Source organism: Balaenoptera borealis (assembly GCF_965194805.1).
Source record: "Balaenoptera borealis genome assembly, chromosome: 14".
NCBI lineage: Eukaryota > Metazoa > Chordata > Mammalia > Artiodactyla > Balaenopteridae > Balaenoptera > Balaenoptera borealis.
This window is the reverse complement of record NC_138875.1, coordinates 20,505,190-20,525,677: the sequence shown is the minus strand read 5'-3', so window position 1 is coordinate 20,525,677 and position 20,488 is coordinate 20,505,190. Positions and strand designations below refer to the sequence as shown.

The following is a 20,488-nucleotide window of genomic DNA, read 5'->3' as shown; positions in this document are numbered from 1 at the left end:
CTCAAACTTGAGCAGACAGACCTAGAGACAGGACTTGGTTTAGCTGCACAGAGACAGACAGCCTGAAGTGTGGTTGAGGCCACAACTGGGAATGTGCACAGGATGGAGGCTGGGTCTGCCATAGGAGGCCCATTGTCAACATGTGCCCAAAGGGAGGTTGTGGACCCACCACAGCAGTCTCTTCTCAGTGTGCTCACAGTGGGCACTGCTACGAGCTCTGGGAATGCACAAGCACAGGCGGGTTGCCAACACATGGATGTGGGGCAGAAATCTGAGCTAATTCCTGGTGGTCCCACAGTGGGTGCTGGTATGTGACTTCAGCAAATTCACATCAGCAGCTTTGTGAGTGCAGTGCTTGGGGAACATTCAATACTGGCATTCCCACAACAGAGATTGATCCAAGGGCAGTGCCAACAACAGTGTACTTTGTGGGTGCCCACCATAGGTGGCAGGCAACGTCACAGAGTGCATGTCCTGGTGGACAGCTCCTGGGGAGGAATATGCAGCAATTCCCTCCCAGTGGGAGGGCTCTAGTCCCACCTACTCACACCACAGCTTAAAACTGGATCTGGGGGCTTCCACTCCAACAACTGGGGAGCAGACCCTGCCCCTGAAAGGGCTGTGACAACTATGGAACAAAGAGGAGGCCTCACCCCCACATCCACTGAAGGCTCTGGTCACAACACCACCAAACACACCCTGTATCAGGACAAGGGCCAACACAACCTGAGGAAAGAAGTGGCAAGCATCCATACAAAAAAATGGCCCTCTTGCACCAAAAATATTGGACTCACACAGGGTCACTTCCACATAAAAACAGCCCTTCAAAACCACAGTAGATAACTGTTTCTCCTAAATTCATAGAGTTAGTTAGAGAAATATAAGTAAAATGAAAAAGCAGAGGAACCACTCCCAATTAAAAAACAAGAGAAATCCCCTGTTTGTTTTAAACAATGAAATACACCTCTCCAGTCTACCAGACTCTGAGTTCAAAAAGGAGGTAATAAAAATACTGAAGGAGTTAAGGAAGACTATCAATGGAAATGCAGATCACTGTAACAAGAAACTATATAGAGGAGCGATTCAAAATTAGACAACTCAATTGCCAAGATGAAAACCAAGTAACAGGCAATAAAATAGCAAACTAAACAATGCAGAAGAATGATGAACTCGAAGACAGAATAACAGAAATTACACAACCAGAACAGCAGACAGAAAGACAAATGAAAAACAAAGAAAGTAACACATGAGCTCTATGGGATAATATAAAGTGTGCCAATCTATGCATAATAAGGATCCCGGAAGGAAAAAGATATCCAGGTACAGTAAGAACAGAGGGTCCCAAACAAGATGAACCTGACCAGACCCACAATAAGACATATTATATAATTGAAATGGCAAAAGTTAAAGTGAGAATTCTAAAGGCAGCAAGAGAAAAACAAATAGTTACAAGTGAACCCCCCCAATAAGGATATCATCTGATTTATCCACAGAAACTTTATAGGCCAGAAAGGAGTGGCAAGATATACTCAAAGTCCTGAATGGGAAAAACCTGCAACCTAGGATACTCTATCCAGCAAAATTAGCACTTAGAATGGAAGGAGAGAGAAAGAATTTCTCAGACAAGCAAAAACCAAAAGAATACATCAGTACTGAACCTACTCTAAAAGAAATATTGAAAGGTGTTCTCTAAATAGAAAAGAAGCAAGAATCTATAAGAAAGGGAAAAAATCACAATAGGAAAAGCAAATATATGAAAGCATTGTAGATCACTTAAATAAGCCAGTACATATATTTTTTAAAAATCAAAAAAAATTTTTTGTGAAAGTGTTTTTAACTACACAATGAACAGCAAATAGTAGGAGACTTTAACACCCCACTGACATCACTGGACAGATTCCAGAAAGAAAATCAATAAGGCAACAGAGATCCTAAATGACCACTAGAACAGTTATACATAATTGATATCTTCAGAACATTAAATCCAGAAGAAACAGAATACACATTCTTCCCAAGCACACATGGAATGTTCTCAAGGATAGACCACATACTAGGACACAGAACAAGTCTCAACAAATTAAAGAGGATAGAAATTATTTCAAGCATCTTCTCTGACCACAATGGCATGAAATTAGAAATCAGCCACAGAAAGAGAAACGAGAAAAAAACAATTACATGGAGACTAAACAACATGCTACTAAGTAAACAATGGGTCAACAATGAAATCAAAGAGGAAATTTTAAAAATCCCTCAAGACAAATGACAATAAAAACACAACCATACAAAATCTATGGAATGTAGCAAATGCAGTCCTAAGGGGAAAGTTTATAGCATACAGGCCTTCCTCAAAAAACAAGAAAAACAACCTGACCTACCACCTAAAAGAATTAGAATAAAGAAGAACAAACAAAACCTAAAGTCAGCAGAGGGAAGGAAATAATAAATATAAGAGAGGAAATATATAAAATAGAGATTTAAAGACAGAAAAAATTAATAAAACCAAAAGCTGGTTTTCTTGATAGAATAAACAGAATCAACAAACCTTTGGCCAGGCTCACCAAGAAGAAAAGAGAGAAGACCCAAATAAACAAAATAAGAAATGAAAGAGGAGAAAAAACAACTGATACCACAGAAATACAAAAAAAAATTAGAGAATACTATGAACAATTATATGCCAACAAATTGGACAACCTAGACGAAATAGACAGTTTCTAGAAACATACAGCCCACTAAAACGGAATTAAGAAGTAGATAATTTGAACAGACTGATCACTAGAAGTGAAATAGAACCTATACTTTTAAAACTCCATGCAAACAAAAGTCCAGGACTGGATGGCTTCATTGGGGAATTCTACCAAACATTTAAAGAACTTATACCGATCCTTCTCAAACTCTTCCAAAAGTTTGAAGAAAAGGGAACACTCCCAAAATCATTCTATGAAGCCACCATCACCCTGACACCAAAACCAGACACTACCAAAAAATAAAATTACAGGCCAATATCTCTGATGAATATTGATGCAAAAATCCTCAATAAAATATTAGCCAACTAAATCCAACAACACATAAAGTGGATCATACACCATGGTCAAGCTGGATTCATGCCGGGGTCACAAGGGTAGTTAAACATATGCAAATCAATCAACGTGATACATCAATCACATCAACAAAAGACAAAAACCACATGATCATCTCAACAGATGCAGAAAAAAACATTTGATAAAATGCAGCATCCATTCATAATAAAAATGCTCACCAAAGTGGGAATAGAGGGACTATATCTCAACATAATGAAAGTTATTTATGACAAACCCACAGTCAACATAATACTCAATGGTGAAAAGCTGAAAGCCTTCTTGCTAAAATCTGGAACAAGACAACGCCTACTCTCACCACTTCTATTCAACATAGTATTTGAAGTCCTAGCCACAGAAATCAGATAAGAATTAAATGTATCCAAATTGGAAGGGAAGAAGTAAAATTGTCATTATATTTAGATGACAAGACACTATGTGTTGAAAACCCTGAAGTCTCCACACAAAAACTACTAGAACTGATAAACAAATATAGCAAGGTAGCAGGATACAAGATTAACATACATAAATCAGTTGCATCTTTTACAATAACAATGAAATATCAGAAAGGGAAAGTAAAAAAAAAAAATCCCTTTTAAAATTTCCTCAAAAAAATAAAATACTTAGTAATAAACCTGACCAAGGAGGTGAAAGACTGATATGCTGAGAACTATAAAACAGTGATAAAGGAAATTGAAGACTATTTAAAGAAATGTTAAAATATATTCCATGCTCTTGGGTTGGAAAAATTAATATCATTAAAATGGCCATACTAACCAAAGAAATCTACAGGTTTAATGTGATCCCTATCAAATTACCCATGACTTTTTACACAGAACTAGAACATATAATCCTATATGGAACCATAAAAGACCCAGAATTGCCCAAACATTCCTAAGGAAAAAGAACAAAGCAGGAGGCAAAACCCTCACAGACTTCAGACAGTACTACAAAGCTACAGTAATCAAAACAGCATGGCACTGTCACAAAAACAGACATATGGATCACTGGAACAGAACAGAGATCCCATAAAGAAACCCATACACCTATGGTCAATTAATCTTTAACAGAGGAGCCAAGATTATACAATGGGGAAAAGATAATTTCTTCAGCAAGTGGTGTTGGTAGAGCTGGACAGCTGCATGTAAGTCAATGAAGTTAGAACAAACCCTCACACCATACACAAAAATAAACTCAAAATGGCTTAAAGACTTAAATATAAGACATGACACCTTAAAACTCCTAGAAGAGAACACAGGCAAAACATTCTCTTATATAAATCGTAGCAATACTTTCTTAGGTCAGTCTCCCCAAGGCAATAGAAATAAAAGCAAGTATAAACAAATGGAACCTAATCAAACATAAGTTTTTGCACAACAAGGAAAACCATAAATAAAATGAAAAGACAACTTACAGAATAGGAGAAAATATTTGCAAGTGCTGCGACTGAGAAGAGATTCATCTCCAAAATATACAAACAGCTCAATATTCAAAAAAAATAAACCACCCAATCAAAAAATGGGCAGGAGACCTAAATAGACCTTTCTCCAAAAAGACATACAGATGGCCAATAGGCACATGAAAAGATGCTCAACATTGCTAATTATTAGAGAAATGCAAATCACAACTACAGTGAGGTAGCACCTCACACCAGTCAGAATGGCCATCATCAAAAAACCTACAAACAATAAATGCTGGAGAGGGTGTGGAGAAAAGGGAACCCTCTTGCACTGTCGGTGGGAATGTAAATTGGTACAGCCACTATGGAGAACAGTATGGAGATTCCTTAAAGAAGTAAAAATATAGTTACCATATGATCCAGTGATTCCCACTCCTGGGCATATATCTGGAGAAAACTCTAATTCGAAAAGATACATGCACCCCAATATTCACTATTTACAATAGCCAAGACATGGAAGCAACCTAAGTGTCCATCAACAGAGGAATAGATAAAGAAGATGTGAGATATATATATATATATATATATATATATATATATATATATATATATATACATACACACACAAAATATTACTCAGCCATAAAAAAGAATGAAATAATGACATTTGCAGCAACATGGATGGACCTAGAGATTATCACACTAAGTGAAGTAAGTCAGACCAAGACAAATATCACCTGATATCACTTACATGTGAAATCTAAAAAATGATACACATGAACATATTTACAAACCAGAAACAGACACACAGACATAGAAAACAAACTTACAGTTACCAGAGTGGAAAGGGATGGAGGGGAGGGATAAATTAGGAGTTTGGGATTAGCGGATACAAGCTACTATATATAAAATAACCAACAAGCACCTACCGTATAGCAGCACAGGGAACTATATTCAGTATCTTGTAATAACCCATAGTGGAGAAGAATCTGAAAAAGAATATATATATCTGAATCACTTTGCTGTACACCTGAAACTAACACAGCATTGTAAATCAACTATGCTTCAATTTTTAAAAAACCTAAAATTTAAAATTCAAAAACAATTAGATTTCACCATACACCATCAAGGAAGTCAAAGTCAAAATTGTAACAAAACATATAAATGATATATACATAAAGTGTTAATTGTAGAAATGCAGCTACTCTGTTCTACTAAATGTAGGGAAGGAAGAGGTGACTCAGGGAATGTGACCTAGGAGGAACAACTTTCCATGGCAATAAAGCTACATTCAGCTTTCATCAGAACATTGTGAACATTCTCGAAGGGATTATAAACAGAATTCAGAAAATGAAATTCAAAGTGGGAGTTCAACAGATACATTCTCAACCTTCACCAGTACTGTATGAAAATTCCTCTTTAAACTTTGTGCTTTCCCTTAGGTGATCATCTATAAGATTAATGTGAATTACACAAGGTGGAGTATGTAGAGGGCCATTTTATAGCATCGTTCTGCCAGGGTTTTTAAATGCCTGCCTTTGTATTTGGGGTTACAACTAAGTTGGCTCTAGGAACACTGTGTTTATAGTCAGAGGCAGACTTACTATATAAAATGATTTCTTCAGATCTAACGAAAACCAGATGGCATTACATTCTCTGGAAGAATGAAGGTTTGCCTATTGTTCAAAGAGAAAAAATCTGAGAGTGAAAATTGATCATGTAAGACAAACCCAAAATCACTTGTGGCGCAGCAGTGAGTACCAAACTTATGTGTATAGGACTTTGCTATTTAATTTTAAACATGTTTTGGTTTTATAGCATAGTATTAGAACTACAAGTTTATAAAGGTTATGCCAAGTTTTATGTTTGTATAAATTTAAACAACATTGTAATAAAAGTAGTTTAAATTAATGCTGAAGTTCATTGTTTCCCCTTTAAATTCAAACATAATTTAACTGTGAGAAACTGTAATACAATAAATAGTTTCTACCCTCAGGTTACTTATAGTCTTGAACTAGATTTCATATTCTTTTACATTGCTTCTTCGAAAACCTCATTTAAATTGAATGGACTAGATCAAAATATCAATGATAAAACCTTAATTTGCTCAGTTGGAAATCCTTGCTCTGTCTGCCCTTTTGAAATGTATGAACTTAAGCAAGTTACTCCATTTCTCTTCATTTCAGCATCTTCACATATGAACTGGAGATAGAATACTTAGCAGGCTTGTTTTGGCAATTAAATATTAATAATAACTAGCTCTCTTTGAACAAGTTACAGGAAAGCAGCCACTTTAAATATGTAATCTTATCACTCCTCACAAATTATTATTTCTATTTTATAGATGAAGAAACAGGCAAGAGAAATTAGTTGAACAGGGAATTACATATGTAGTACGTAGTTAGGCTTTATAGGATCTGAATTCAGATTGGGTTGGTAAGTAGCAAATTCTTCTGCACTGTGTTATTTTGCCTAAAATGAACTAAAATGCTTAGCATAAGTCTAGAGCTTAGTAGGAACTCCAGAAATATTCCTTCCTTAAGAAAATGATTCTTGTTTCTCCTGTCTCTATATCTCTTCTCATATGAGTTACCAAAAACCTCAGATCACCCTCTAGTGATAAATGATTCTAACTGCAGACTTTGAGCCTTGGTTTAAGAAAAAGAGTGAAAGAATATAAATATGAAGGAATTAAATGCTAGGCCACGGTATGAGAAAATGTGCTTTTGTTGGGATTTAGCATTTAGCAAATTGCTAGCCTCCTAGATTGTTTGCATTCTTTCGTTCCCAGTAAGCAAATACCTCTTATTTCTCTGATAGTAGAATAACTTTTGAGTTTTATTAACTAGAATTATGTTTTTGAAAGTATGATCAAAATAACTTTTTTCCCCCAAAATATATAGTACGCCATTGGGATCATTAGAACTTAAATATCATCACTGATGAAGAAGAGAACTGAGGCAAACTTCTTTTGATGACTTCAGTACCTTCTATGCTGAGGTCTCGGTTATAATACTAAGAATGACAAAAGTCCGTAGGCATGTGAGGTATACTAGCTGATTCGATATGCCTTTACGAAATTTTTATTTTAGACTATAGGGACAAAGTTATATTACTGCTATAATCTAAGCAGAACTTACAAGGCAAATTTTAGACCCAAAAAGAAAAGGTAGCCATTGTTTATAGCAGGCTGAAATATCATTTGGGAGAAACTCAGCAGTTACTCAAATGATTTTCATGGGGATTAGAATGTATTTCATTGAGCGAAACTAATACTCATCAGGACAGAATCATATCTTTTTTCTTTTCTGAAAGAAAATCAATAATGATATTCAATCAGGTTAGCCATAAAGGACTGTTTTGTACCGTAACATCTAACACTCATTTGCAGATCAGAGCAACCATCTCTTTTAACCGCACAAATATTCCTTGGCACTCACAGTTTATGGCTTATATAGGTGGTTTAGCACAGGGCTTTCTGGCTCAAAGCTGAGGCTGGCCCCAAATGAGCTGGGCTGACACTTTATAAGGTGTGATGAACAGTCTGCAACTCCCAGGCAACCTTTCACAGGGAGATTTGAAATCCACTTGAAATTGCATATGACCGGTGGAGCTTCATCTGGAGAGGCTAATCGGGATTTGTTTTCGATTCAGTAGAAATAAAATAAGCCTGTTCATTGTGTCAGAATCCATCTCTAGACTACAGAATGAACAATAACCTAAAATCAATGCCAACCCACTGGATTCGGCTTACATGCTTGAGAGTTTGTTCCAGGGTGTTTTATACAGTACTTTCATCACTCTGTGTTTTCTTTTTAGGGCCTACTCTTCCCAAGACTCATGTCAAAACAGCCTCTCTTGGCTTGGCTGGAAAGGCAAGATCTCCTTTGCTTCCTGTATCTGTGCCAACAGCCCCTGAAGTGTCTGAGGAGAGCCACAAACCAACAGAGGATCCAGCCAACGTAAGACCATCCTTGAAATTCATGCCCCATTAAGGGAAGCACTGCTGTGCAATGCAGTCGAAGCCAACCAGCACTCTCCATTAACCCCAAGCCCTTGTCGTTCTTATTGTTTGTTTAGTTCTGTTTTCCTGCACTTATATATGAAGAGAAAAAACTTCAGGGAAAAAAATTATATCAGGGATTTAGTTATATTAAAAAATCGTTGGTACTTAAAGGCAATCTTATAAATACAAGCAGATAGCAACAGAATGAGTGACTTTACATACATATATGTATATATACACACATGTGTATATATATGAATATACACGTGTGTGTGTGTATATATAGATAGATATACACTATCATCACTATCCTATAATGTGAACCACATGTGTAATTTAAAATTTTCAAAGAGCCACATTAAAAGATGTAAAAAAAAAAATTATACACACACACACACATTTTCATCAATGAGATGAAACACCTTGGCATACCTGGAAATATAACTAACTATATAATTATTCTTTAAAATAAAAAAATAGTAATAAAGCTATACTCTGAGGAGCTTTCTGAAGTTATCATACATGTCACTTATAAAATCATAAAATAGCCTAGAAATACAGAATTGAGAAGAGGAAAACACAAAATGAAGAAATGAAGGAAGGAATTTAGGAAGGAAAAAAAAAAAGAAGGAACTAATATATTTAGAAAATAAGAGGGGAAAGTTTAGTTATTTAATGAGAGAAGAGTTTGCCAACTAAGGGAGGCAGCTAAAAAGTGATCAAATTAGAAAACTCTGAAAAAATCAATGGGGACCAAAAAAAATCAAAATTTTGAGAAAGCAAACAATTCCCCCAACAATGCATTTTGAGGGAGATTTAAAAAGATGTTGCCTGAAGGCAGCAATTTAGAAAATTCTGGACTGTTTCTGAATATAATTCAAGAGAAAACATTTAAAAGAAGGCTAAGGTACTAACACATATGATACCTTGAAAAATTAGAGGACGGACTAGAAGGGGAAAAAAAGATGCAAAAAAAAAAACAGATTAGAATCATCTTATTTGAATTAACAGTAAATTTTTTCTTGATTTTATTGTTTTCAGTATACAAATAATAAAATATTTTAACACTTGGAGATCAGACAATCTGGATATGTGTATGAATGTTTGCAGAAGTATGTTATATAATTAACATACTTTCATACTTAAAAGATTCAAATTTACAAGAATCTAATGCACTGCTCTGTCAGGATATAGCTGTTTACGTATTGCAATAGTTTAGTGTCACAATTGTTAGCCATATCTTAATTCAGATCAAATTCCCAAATTTATATAATATATCTCATCTCATAAGGAATCATGTCAGGTGGCCCAGTTTTGCACTTAAGATTGACTCTAAGGGACTTCCCTGGTGGTCCAGTGGTAAAGAATCCGCCTTACAATGCAGGGAATGTGGGTTCGATCCCTGGTCAGGGAACTAAGATCCTACATGCCACAGGGCAACTAAGCCTACGCGCCACAACTACTGAGCACACGTGCCTCAACTAGAAAGCCTGCGTGCCGCAAACTATAGAGCCCATGCACTCTGGAACCTGTGCGCCACAACTACAGAGCCCACGCACCCTGAAGCCTGCACACCACAACTAGAGAAGAGAAAACCTGGACTCCACAACTACAGAGAAGCCCGTGTACTGCAACCCCGCATACTGCAAATAAGACCCAATGCAGCCAAAAAAATAAAAATAAAAAATAAAAAAATAAAACTGTTTTAAAAGTTTGATTAAAAAAATATAGTGACTCCAAGGAGTGACAGCCAAAAGTATAATATGAAGAGCAATAAGATTATATAATAATGTTAAAGGAAATATAGAAATGGGACAAATAATCTAGATCATCACTATCCTATAAAAATATAATGTGAATCACATGCGTAGTTTAAAAGTTTCTAGGAGCCACATGAAAAGATGTAAAAATAAACAGGTGAGATTACTTTTAATGATATATTATTTTATCTAACCCAATATTTCCAAAATATTATCATTTCAACATGCAATAAATATAAAAAATTATCATTAAGATATTTTACTTTTTTTAAACTAAGTGCTCAGAATATGATGTGTATTTCACGTGTACAATGCATCTCTATTCAGGCTATCCACATTTCGAAAATCAATAGCTACTACATGTGGCTTGAGGGTGCTGTATTGGACAAGATCTAAATAATTTGAGAAAACAACACAGATAACTATGACATCATTTTGGGAAAGGAGTTATCAAATTAATCAGTTCACTTCAGCGTCCCTCCTCATACATAGGTCAGTCTTTTGGGCCAAATTGGCAACATCTTTCAATCCCTGTTAAACTCTGAAGATTACACATTACATGACCAAATCATTCACTGGCAGGTTGAGATTCCTATAAGAAGGTACCATTTCCATCCTGTTTAATACCACAAGTTGTTTCTTCAGTGGCTGGAGTGGCTTTGTGCATATCTTCTCCACCTGTGTTCTCATGGCATCCAGGGTGTTTATTTGGCAGTACTTAATATACATTCTGACCATAGTACTGAGTAATGCTTCCTGGCCTCCACAGAGCAAAACATCTTGCCTCAGGCCTCAATTTGGTTCAATAATTTCAATAAGTTCATCGAATGAATGAGCTAACCAAGAATAATCAGGTAGAGTCGGTATGTATAAGTCAAAACAAAGGGTATTTCGAGAAAGGAAAAGAAAAAAGATACTAACATTTATTGAGCACTTACTTACCACTCACCAAACTGACCTGGTGAATCCTCCCAGCTACCCAGTGAGGCAAGCTTGCTATTCCCATTCGACAAATAAGGAGACAGACTCAAAAGGTCAAGTCTATAGAAGAACTGGGATTCAAATCAACACTACAGCCTTGTTTTCCCCACTGGCTGACCATCAAAATTAGCTGGGAAGCTTTATAAAAGGAAGAGATTCTAACCTTTCCTTGACCTACTGAATCCAAATCCCCGAGGCTAGTGACCAGGGGGTCTGCGCTCACTAACAGCGAGGTATTATTAATGACACGATTCTAGTGGCTCACAGTAAGGGAGAGTTACAGACAGTATGGTCGCTAAGATTCTGCAGTTCAGGCTCTCCATTTTATCCACCAATCAAACCGTGTCATAAGGTCACCTTTACAACCATGCACAGAGCCAGTTCTGGTTTGGGGTGAGAATTCTGTTTTCACACACAGACTAAGGTCATGATCCTCAGACTTTTCACTGGTCAGGTCAAGTTCCCACACATAAAAAAGTGCCTATGTGGTGTTACAAAGAAAGGAAACCTGATGACATAAATTCTGTTCATATCCTAATGGAAAGGAAAAGGAACATATTGACTATGTACCATGTGCTGAACACTGATAAGCACTAAACATGTCACAGGATGCTGAGAATAGCCTACGAAATAGATATCATCATCATCATTTTACATCTGAGAACTACACGTCAGAGAGGTTTACTAACTTGTCCGAGATCACACAGTTTTGTAGAACTTGATTTGAAACAAGATTTTTTTTGACACTAGTCTTTGCCTCATCACAAGGATGAAGTCAGTGAAATAGCAGACAATCATTCATCACTGCCTCTTTTATTACCAGCATCTTCATTCAATGATGATATGCTGAGTCCACAGCCCCTGGCTATGGGCCACTGTGCCATGCATGAGAATACGGTGAATCAATTAGACACGGCCCTGCCTTAACAAAAGGAATGCACCGATATCCACCTGTACTAATTCTTTGCTCTCATTCTCTCTGTAGGTGTATGAACAGGATGATTTGAGTGAACAAATGGCAAGTTTGGAAGGGCTAATGAAGCAACTTAACGCTATCACAGGCTCGGCCTTTTAACACACATTGCCGAATTGATGAGGTGAATTTTCCGGGACCTTTGCAGCATTACCAATTACCCATAAACAGCACACCTGTGTCCAAGAACTCTATCCAGTGTACAGGTTAACCATCAGGACCACTGAGTTCTGGAAGATCCTGAAGCAGTTCAGAAGGAATAAGCATCAGGAGTTTCAAAATGATGACTCTGGGGTCCCTTAACAAAAGCAAAGATACATCTTCACTGCAATGTCAAAGTTGAAGCTGCTGGAATAGTCCTGGGCCTTTGCCACTGCAGTGACCACACTGTCATGACAAATGCTTATGTTTTCCTTCATCAAGGCCTGTCATTTTCTTCTATGTGTAGGTCTAGTCTTACAAAATGCAAGTGCATTATTGAAGCCTGTACCCTGCCATGGCAAATCAGTGCAAGCTCACTATTTTATTTTCAGATTTAGAGTACAAAGCACCCATGGGAATTTTCTCACTACATAGCACCAAAGGATTGGATGTTTTTCTGACAGCACAAAAAAGTAAACAAGTAAACAAAAGGCAGCAAATGCTTACGTTTTGTAACTCAAGTCATTCTTGCACAGGTGGTGGAATTCAGCAAGCGGCTGTAAAATTCACCCATTTTAGCAAGTATTGGTAAATCCACTCTCGGTTAACATTGATGTCTGGAGAACAGGAACATTTAGAAATCTGCAACCAGTGGCATCCTGCCCACAACCAGTCCATTTCCTAAAAGAGGATACAATATGCAATCTTTTCAGACACATGATAATTATGTGCTTAAGCTTGTAATAGGAAACTTTAATTTGGGTGGCTTTCATGCCATACCACACTGTGATGATATTTCAAAGCTTCACCAAGTCCGTCTCCCTCAGGAGTCTGGCTGGAAGGGTTCCCCCCTCCACCCCATCCCTCCCTGAGTTCCCCTTGGCAACCAGCCCTGGCCAGGCGGCTGGCTCCACACATCCCATGGCCTCCTGACCCGCCTTCCTGAAACCCTCTGTGGAAATGGCAGAGCCATCACGAGGAAGGGAAGGAGAATGGAAGGCAGTTTCAAACGGTACCTTCTCTTGAGTGATGTCACTTCCACCAACAGAGTCCTCACTGACTCACAGCAGGCCGTGTTGGTAGGTGACAACCACCAAGCTTTGTTGTCAAGGAAACCTCCTGCACCGTGCCTGCCCAGAGTCAGAGAGCAGCAGAGGGGAAGGCATCACTTGACACTTGTGACACATCCTAAACCCAGTGGATACTCTTTAAAACTGCATCTTCATTGTGAGATAGAATCTTAAACTCCTATTGCCATGTTTATCTACAGCTTGCAACTAGGTGAAATTAAACAGATTTTGTGTGCACCCTTTTAGTTTTTGAATTTGCAGCTGCATTTGGAGTTAATCCATTTATGCAGCTGAATCGCCAGAAGGGAGCCAGTTTGCATATTTATCAGTTAGGCAACTTGAAAACCCAATAAGAGAGTTTCAGCTGAATTATTCCTTTCAGCTCTGCCTTTGATTTCAAGCTTGAGTAGGTCATAATTTTAAAAGAGCATGGAAGGGATAGGATCTTTACAACCTAATAGCTCCTTTTATTAGGTGGGTAATTATAGATGAATCCCTGAATGAAATATTTTGAGCAAAATGGCACTGTAACGGAAGTAATAATTCAGATTATTTTTTTACAGTTTTATGTCGGGAAGGAGATCTTATGTCAAAGAGAGGGCTTGTTCAAATGGTTCATTAGAAAGTCCGGTCCATTTGTGAAATTGTTCCTTCAACAAAGAGTGCTTGATCAATTTACTTATATTTTCATGAAGTCCTTCTGAAGAGCTATGTGATGTTATCCTATGGGGCAGATAACTCTTATTCAACATCTAGGGTGCTCAGGCAAACCCTCCACTGACCTGGAACAAGGCATTTCATAACATAATATTGAGTCTTACAGAAATAATCCATTAGCTCAGAAAAGAAAATGTTCATTAGACCAGCCTTATCTTCTCGAGGTCCTAGGATGGCTTTCCCTTTCTAATCCTCACAAACATGGAACAGACTCTGAAGGCATTTGACATCCAAGGAAGGTCATCCTGAGTGTCCAGTTTGGAATGAGCTACAAATCTCGGATTTCAGGGATTAGTCACATCTTCAGTCTGTAGACTGTATCTGCACAATCAAGAGAACTAGCATTTCCACAACATTCTAGACTCCTCTGAAGTCAATGACCCCAGGAAATACATTTTTTAAAATATCTGAAAATATACATTATTTGATTTCAGTGGATGCACTTGAAACTTTCTTCATTGAACAAATCCAATGGTTTATTTCAGTAATCGACAATGCTAATAAATCTTAGCGCCATGCAGTGTATATATAGTAGAATCCATTTAAATTCTCACAAGAGACTCTTGGGAGATGTACCCAATGGTTTGAATATGAAACAACTTGACTGCAACTCTGTACAACTCTGCTCCCCGTTCTCTCAGATAGTTCAAGCATGTGTACAACTGCCTGCCCAAGTTTATAGGTAACTCTTTAATTTCCCAGTCTCCTGATCTCTTGACAAGAAGAAATCTGTCTCTGAGTCTGGTTCATGACATACAGGGCTCTTTAAGCTCATAAATCCCTTTGACTCCCATAGCGATGCTTGACAGCCAACCAGCAGCTCTGCCACCAGGAGTCATTTCTCCCCAAAAAAGAAGAAAATAAAACATGGCGGGGCATCCTCAGGCCTCCCCCGCACTCTGCTGAACTGTCAGGCTAGAGCTTCCTCTTGAAAAAGTTTGGTAGTTTTCATTTCATACTGATAAGAAAGCTATTTTCTTTCCTCTAGAAAATTCTGCATCTGTTAAACTCACAAAGATGCAGAGAGCTCAAAATGCATAAAACATATTTGGAGGATGCTCTAGCTAAAAGTTAAATATTTCTTAGTGACTCACATTCAGTAAGAAACCAGTCATAGCTACCTCTTTGTAGAGCAGAGCTATAAGCTTCTAGGGTATTTAAATAATGGAACTTTATATTTGGGCATTATAAAATGCACACACAATTGAACAAGCTGGAATAAAAGGAAATATATCAAGCCAGGGATATAAGAGGTGAACTTATTAAGGCTTCCTGGGAGGAGTTGGATATAACATTATTCTCTTCAAAATAAGGGTGATTCACAATGACATGTATGTTTTTGTCCCCTTCATTGGTAAGAGCTACAGAAGGAGAGCTGTCCAACATTAGTGTGTCATTCCAGACAACGTTTGGAAACTGTAACGTTTGGCACTCGTTGGCTTTTCTGATAAAGAATCTAAGTACAAGTCTTTCTGGAAGCCTTCGTAGTCTGTGCTTGAAGATGGTTGCTCGTTCCTAACCACCCTTGTGATACACCTGTCTGTTGACTTTGTTTAAAGGAACGTCTTCAGGTCTCCTCCAAATGTAATAGAGTGTCTCATACATGACTGCTGGACTGGAATTCTAACCAAAAACAAACAAAAAAAACCCCACCACTAAAGAGATCACCTACCTTTTAGATAAAATTGTGTCCCAGACTCAGACACCTTGTAGTTTCAGAATGTCCATTTCTAGTTCATGAGAGAGAGAAAAAAATAGAAAACTTCCTTACTTTTAGCTGTGTTAATAAAAAACAAAACCGTCAGAACTTTAAAATAGATGAGGAACAAGGTTGCTTTCCCTTCCTGGACCAGTTTACTTCATCTAAATGCAGACCATCCCTAAAGCCAGAGGTTAGTATCCTAGCCTGTTTATAACCCGTATACACAATAGAGAACCCCCAGCATTCTAGAGCAGCTGAGCAGTCATACACTCAAGTCTACCAGCTCTTTTTAAAATTACTTTCAAAGCAACATTTTACTCATAATAATAATAATAATTTGTATTTCTCTGGTAACTTTCAGAAATCACTTTCATAGTGTACAGAAAAGCTTTTCACTTGATTCCAGCGTTTCAAATTAAATCAGACTTTGGAAAAATCATAGATGTTTTGTATGATATTCCACTGCATTTGAAATATGTGCTCCCATGCCTCAGTGTAACTTGCTGCTTCCAAAACGTCCTGATTCTGAAAAGAAATGCCGAGTAGTTCCTCGTCAGTGAGATTATACAGGAGAGCACACACTAAGCCTGTTGTCTGGGCTCTCTGTTGCCGCTATTGCATAAGGTTCACTTGGTGGAATTCTAGTTGCACTCTCTGAAGGATTTCTCCTGCTCTCAGTAGAGAGCCTTTGTACACTGTCATCCTATGATTTTTTCATTGGTTGGAGAGCAACAGCAAAACTCTACAAGATGTCGCAAACACAGATGCATGGGCCAAGGTATCTCAGTGTGTGCTGCAAGTGTGTTCTCAGATGCAAGAAAGGAATGTTGGGGAGGAGGAGAAATGCTGTTTTTTATTATCGTAGGGTAAACCTGACAATTCTGAACTTTGTGAATTGTCAGCTTGTTTGGGGGCTGGGTGGGTGGGTCTGGGGTGTACTTTTTATAAGTAATATTTAATTTATTATTTAGAGTGGCTTCTTTTTGGATAATTTATGATACAAAGGGAGATCTGGTTGGGAATCTAGATACGGCTGTTAAAGCTGCAGTGTTCCATATCTCAGAGGGACCACTTTGGAAAAGCATCGTCCACTGCTGAGTATGAGGATACGCCCAGGCAAAGCCTCCATTGAATCACCGTCATCACTGCCTTCTCCCTTTCCAGGGTCATTCAAACACAATACCACCAAACCTACAATATTCTGATAGCATTTCACAGATCAATGCTACTCATTCTCTCAAAGGGCTTTGCGATTCAAACAAATTGTTAGTGTGCTAGTGATAGGTTTATTTGGTAGAAATGGGTATACTACAGCTTTAACTAGCCTTAGTGGAAAAAGAAACTTTTTGTTGCTACAAAATGCCTTTTTTTACAAAAAGGTATTTTGAGCCTACAAAGAGTTTCTTTAAATTGTCAGACTCTAGCATTGTTAACCAAATTAGACTAGTGATTGCAATATTTAAGTGTAAATCTTGTTCTATGAGAAAGGAAACTTGCTTACAGTTTAAAATGATGACTGTTTCTACACATGATCTTGTATACTACTACACGAGGAAAAAGGGGTTTTGTAATCACTGTAGAACAGTCTCATATTCATTTTTTATAGAAATGTTATTCCAATGGTGCATTTTTTGTTTAATAAATAAAGTTTTGATACAAAGTTCTTTCTTCATGTTATTTATATTAAATGGCTGATACGAAATGCACATGACCCTAACCCCTGTCTGTCTATTCTCATCCTCAGGATACATGCTGCCTTTTTTGACATGTGTATCAGAGACTGTCAGTCCCTTTGGATCCTTTTCATGCACACGCCCAGTATGCTTTCTATCCCAACAGCCAATAAATACCCATGTGTGTCGGAGGGCTGCCTCAGGCTGCCAGAACTTGCTTTGCCTACGTACACAGGAGAGTTGGAAATTCCAGATCAGATCTCACCAATAGCTGGTAAATACTCCAGCCCCCATGCCCTCATTGAGACAATTCTGCAGTGTAAGCCAACTCATGTCCAGAGTCCCCCTGCAGGACTGAGCCAGAGTAACTCTCTGTGGGGAGATACTGCTCCACAATATTGCACCCTAGATATAGCACCCATGTTTGGCTTGCCTCCTTTCTCTTTCCCTCTACCCCCTCTCCCCCTAGTGATTTCTCCTGGGAGCACTTCATAATAAATCACTTTTACACAAATTTTCATGTCAAGGGCTGTTTTTAGGGATTTAACCCAAGGCAGAGACCGTACTATTTTTGTTCCCATTTCAACATGCCAACACCAAGTAAATATAATACTCTCTCCATCCTCAAGATATTTCATTCTTATCGTGTCAACAGCAGAACATGGGGACACATATGCACTGGATAATATATGGCTATGTGTATTGAAGGATGAAGTTGGACGTGTAATCTATTCTTTAAGAGAAAATCACATATTAATAAAAGTTTTACTAACTCTTTTGGGTAAGCAGAGAACTATTCAGAGAGTTTGCTTGAAGCCAATGCATCACCGGCGCCAGGACAGGTGGGGTTTTAAAGGCCACCTAGCTCTTCCTATCTTCTTCAACGCATAATCATTCCACCTAGAGAGAAAAGAATTGTGGTTAAGATCACCAAGAACCTGGAGAAATTGGAACCCTTGTGCGTTGCTAGTGGGAACGTAAACTAGTGCAGCCGTAAACCACCAGTATGGTGGTTCCTCAAAAAATTAAACATAGAATTACCATATGATAGAATTACCATATGATCCAGCAATTCCACTTCTGGGCATATATCCAAAAGAATTAAAAGTAGGGACTTTTAAGAGATATTTGGACACCCATGTTCATAGCACTGTTATTCACTATAGCCAAAAGGTGAAAACAACCCAAGAACTCATCAACAAATGAGTACATAAACAAAATATGTGTGTGTGCACGTGCGTGAGTGTGTGTGTGTGTGTGTATGTGTGTAATGGAATATTGCTCAGCCTTAAAAAGGAAGGACACTGACACATGCTACAACATGGATGAAGCTTGAGGACATTATGTGAAGTGAAATAAGCTCATCACAAAAGAATAAATAGTGTATGATTCCACTTATATGAGGTACCTAGGGTAGTCACGTTCAGAGAGACAGAACAGTAGTTACCAGGGGCTGGGAAGATAGGGGAATGAGGAGTAATTGCTTAATAGGTATAGAGTTGCAGTTTTGGGAGATGAAAAAAGTTCTGGAGATGGATGGTGGCAACGGTAGCCCAACAATGTGAACATACTTAATGCTACTGAACTGTACTATACACTTAACAATATTAAAATTTTAAATTTTATGTTAGGTATACTTTACCACAATTTAAAAAATTCCAAATAAGGATATTCCAGAGCCATCTTCTATAAATGCTGATATTTATTCTATGACTCCTGAAATATATGTTAACACCAAAATATTAAACTGATATGCAAGCCCTAGAAATGACATATTTACAATAGTCTATTTTACCTCACATATTCAATTTATGTAATCATCTCTTACAGAAGGATGTCACGCTTTCACAGAAGCTATCAGAGATAGTATCTCCATGGAAAACCAGTTATTTGAAGAAAAATAAAATGGATTACTGCTGTTTGACCTAGACAGGAGAAGGTTAAGGGATAAACTAGCTACTCTCTCCACTGCAAATATCTTTATAAGAAGGATTTTGGAGTAGTCAAAAAATGATATACTCTCTATCTTAAATACCCTAAAATGCTATAATGAAGATAGATAGCAGATTGCATTAATATGCAGGTAGGAGAATTTAATAGATCTGAATGAAATTGGAAAATCAGAGAGGTTTACCCAGAGCTGGAATTCAGAAAGGTTGACACTGCTCTCTTGCATGGAAATTTTCTTCAATTCATTAATTACTCATTTCCATTTATTTTGATGTGTTTTAAAGGTGCATCTGTAACTCTTACAAATATTTCCTGACTTCCATCCCATCATTAAACTTCTCATTATTTTTCACACATTACTCTTTTCTCTAAACATCCTTTGCATATTCTCAGCTTGGTCATCCACATCACTACTTTTGCTTTTTGTAAATCTTTGCCTCCAATAATGGTTTTAATTGTGCACTTGGATTTTAAATTTTATTGCAATTCTTCCTTTATTTACCCATTGCCTCCTTCATTTCATCATGCTGTTTTTTTATCCCATCCTGTTCTTTCTTCATTATACTCCAACTCTTTTTCAGACAGTTGATTTTTTTTTAAATTAATTAATTAATTTATTTATTTTTAATTTTGGCTGTGTTGGGTCTTCGTTTCTGTGCGAGGGCTTTCTCTAGCTGCGGCAAGTGGGGGCCATTCTTCATCGCAGTGCGCGGGACTCTCACTGTCGCGGCCTCTCTTTTTGCGGAGCACAGGCTCCAGACGTGCAGGCTCAGTAGTTGTGGCTCACGGGCCTAGTTGCTCCGCAGCATGTGGGATCTTCCCCAGACCAGGGCTCGAACCCGTATCCCCTGCATTGGCAGGCAGATTCTCAACCACTGCGCCACCAGGGAAGGCCTGATATTTTTTTATAAATTTGAAAACATCAGTTTTCTATGAAAGAACCTTCTACTGGTTTTGTCAAAGGATTATCCTATCAGCTTCTTATGTCTCATTACTTTAACCCATTCTTATCTTTATTTTAGATTTAAGTATTTTTAATCTA

The 20,488-nt window shown here is 37.7% G+C and overlaps 1 protein-coding gene and 1 long non-coding RNA gene across 2 annotated transcripts in view; one reads left to right on the top strand and one right to left on the bottom strand.

The window, feature by feature from the left end:
• The window catches only part of DCC (DCC netrin 1 receptor), a 1,166,696-nt gene extending 1,154,372 nt beyond the window's left edge, over window positions 1-12,324 (top strand). Inside the window, exons 28-29 of the mRNA XM_082353405.1 lie at window positions 8,293-8,435; window positions 12,206-12,324. Of these exons, the coding sequence (XP_082209531.1) occupies window positions 8,293-8,435; window positions 12,206-12,295 (233 nt within the window). The 3' untranslated portion in view covers window positions 12,296-12,324. The remainder of the gene's footprint in view (window positions 1-8,292; window positions 8,436-12,205) is intronic.
• Window positions 12,325-12,416: 92 nt separating this feature from the next.
• LOC309610491 lies at window positions 12,417-20,036 on the bottom strand. Its single transcript, XR_014233987.1, has 2 exons — window positions 18,270-20,036; window positions 12,417-15,851 (listed from the first exon to the last, which is right to left on the bottom strand). It is a non-coding gene; the product is annotated as an uncharacterized lncRNA (long non-coding RNA).
• Between the last annotated feature and the right edge of the window lie 452 nt (window positions 20,037-20,488).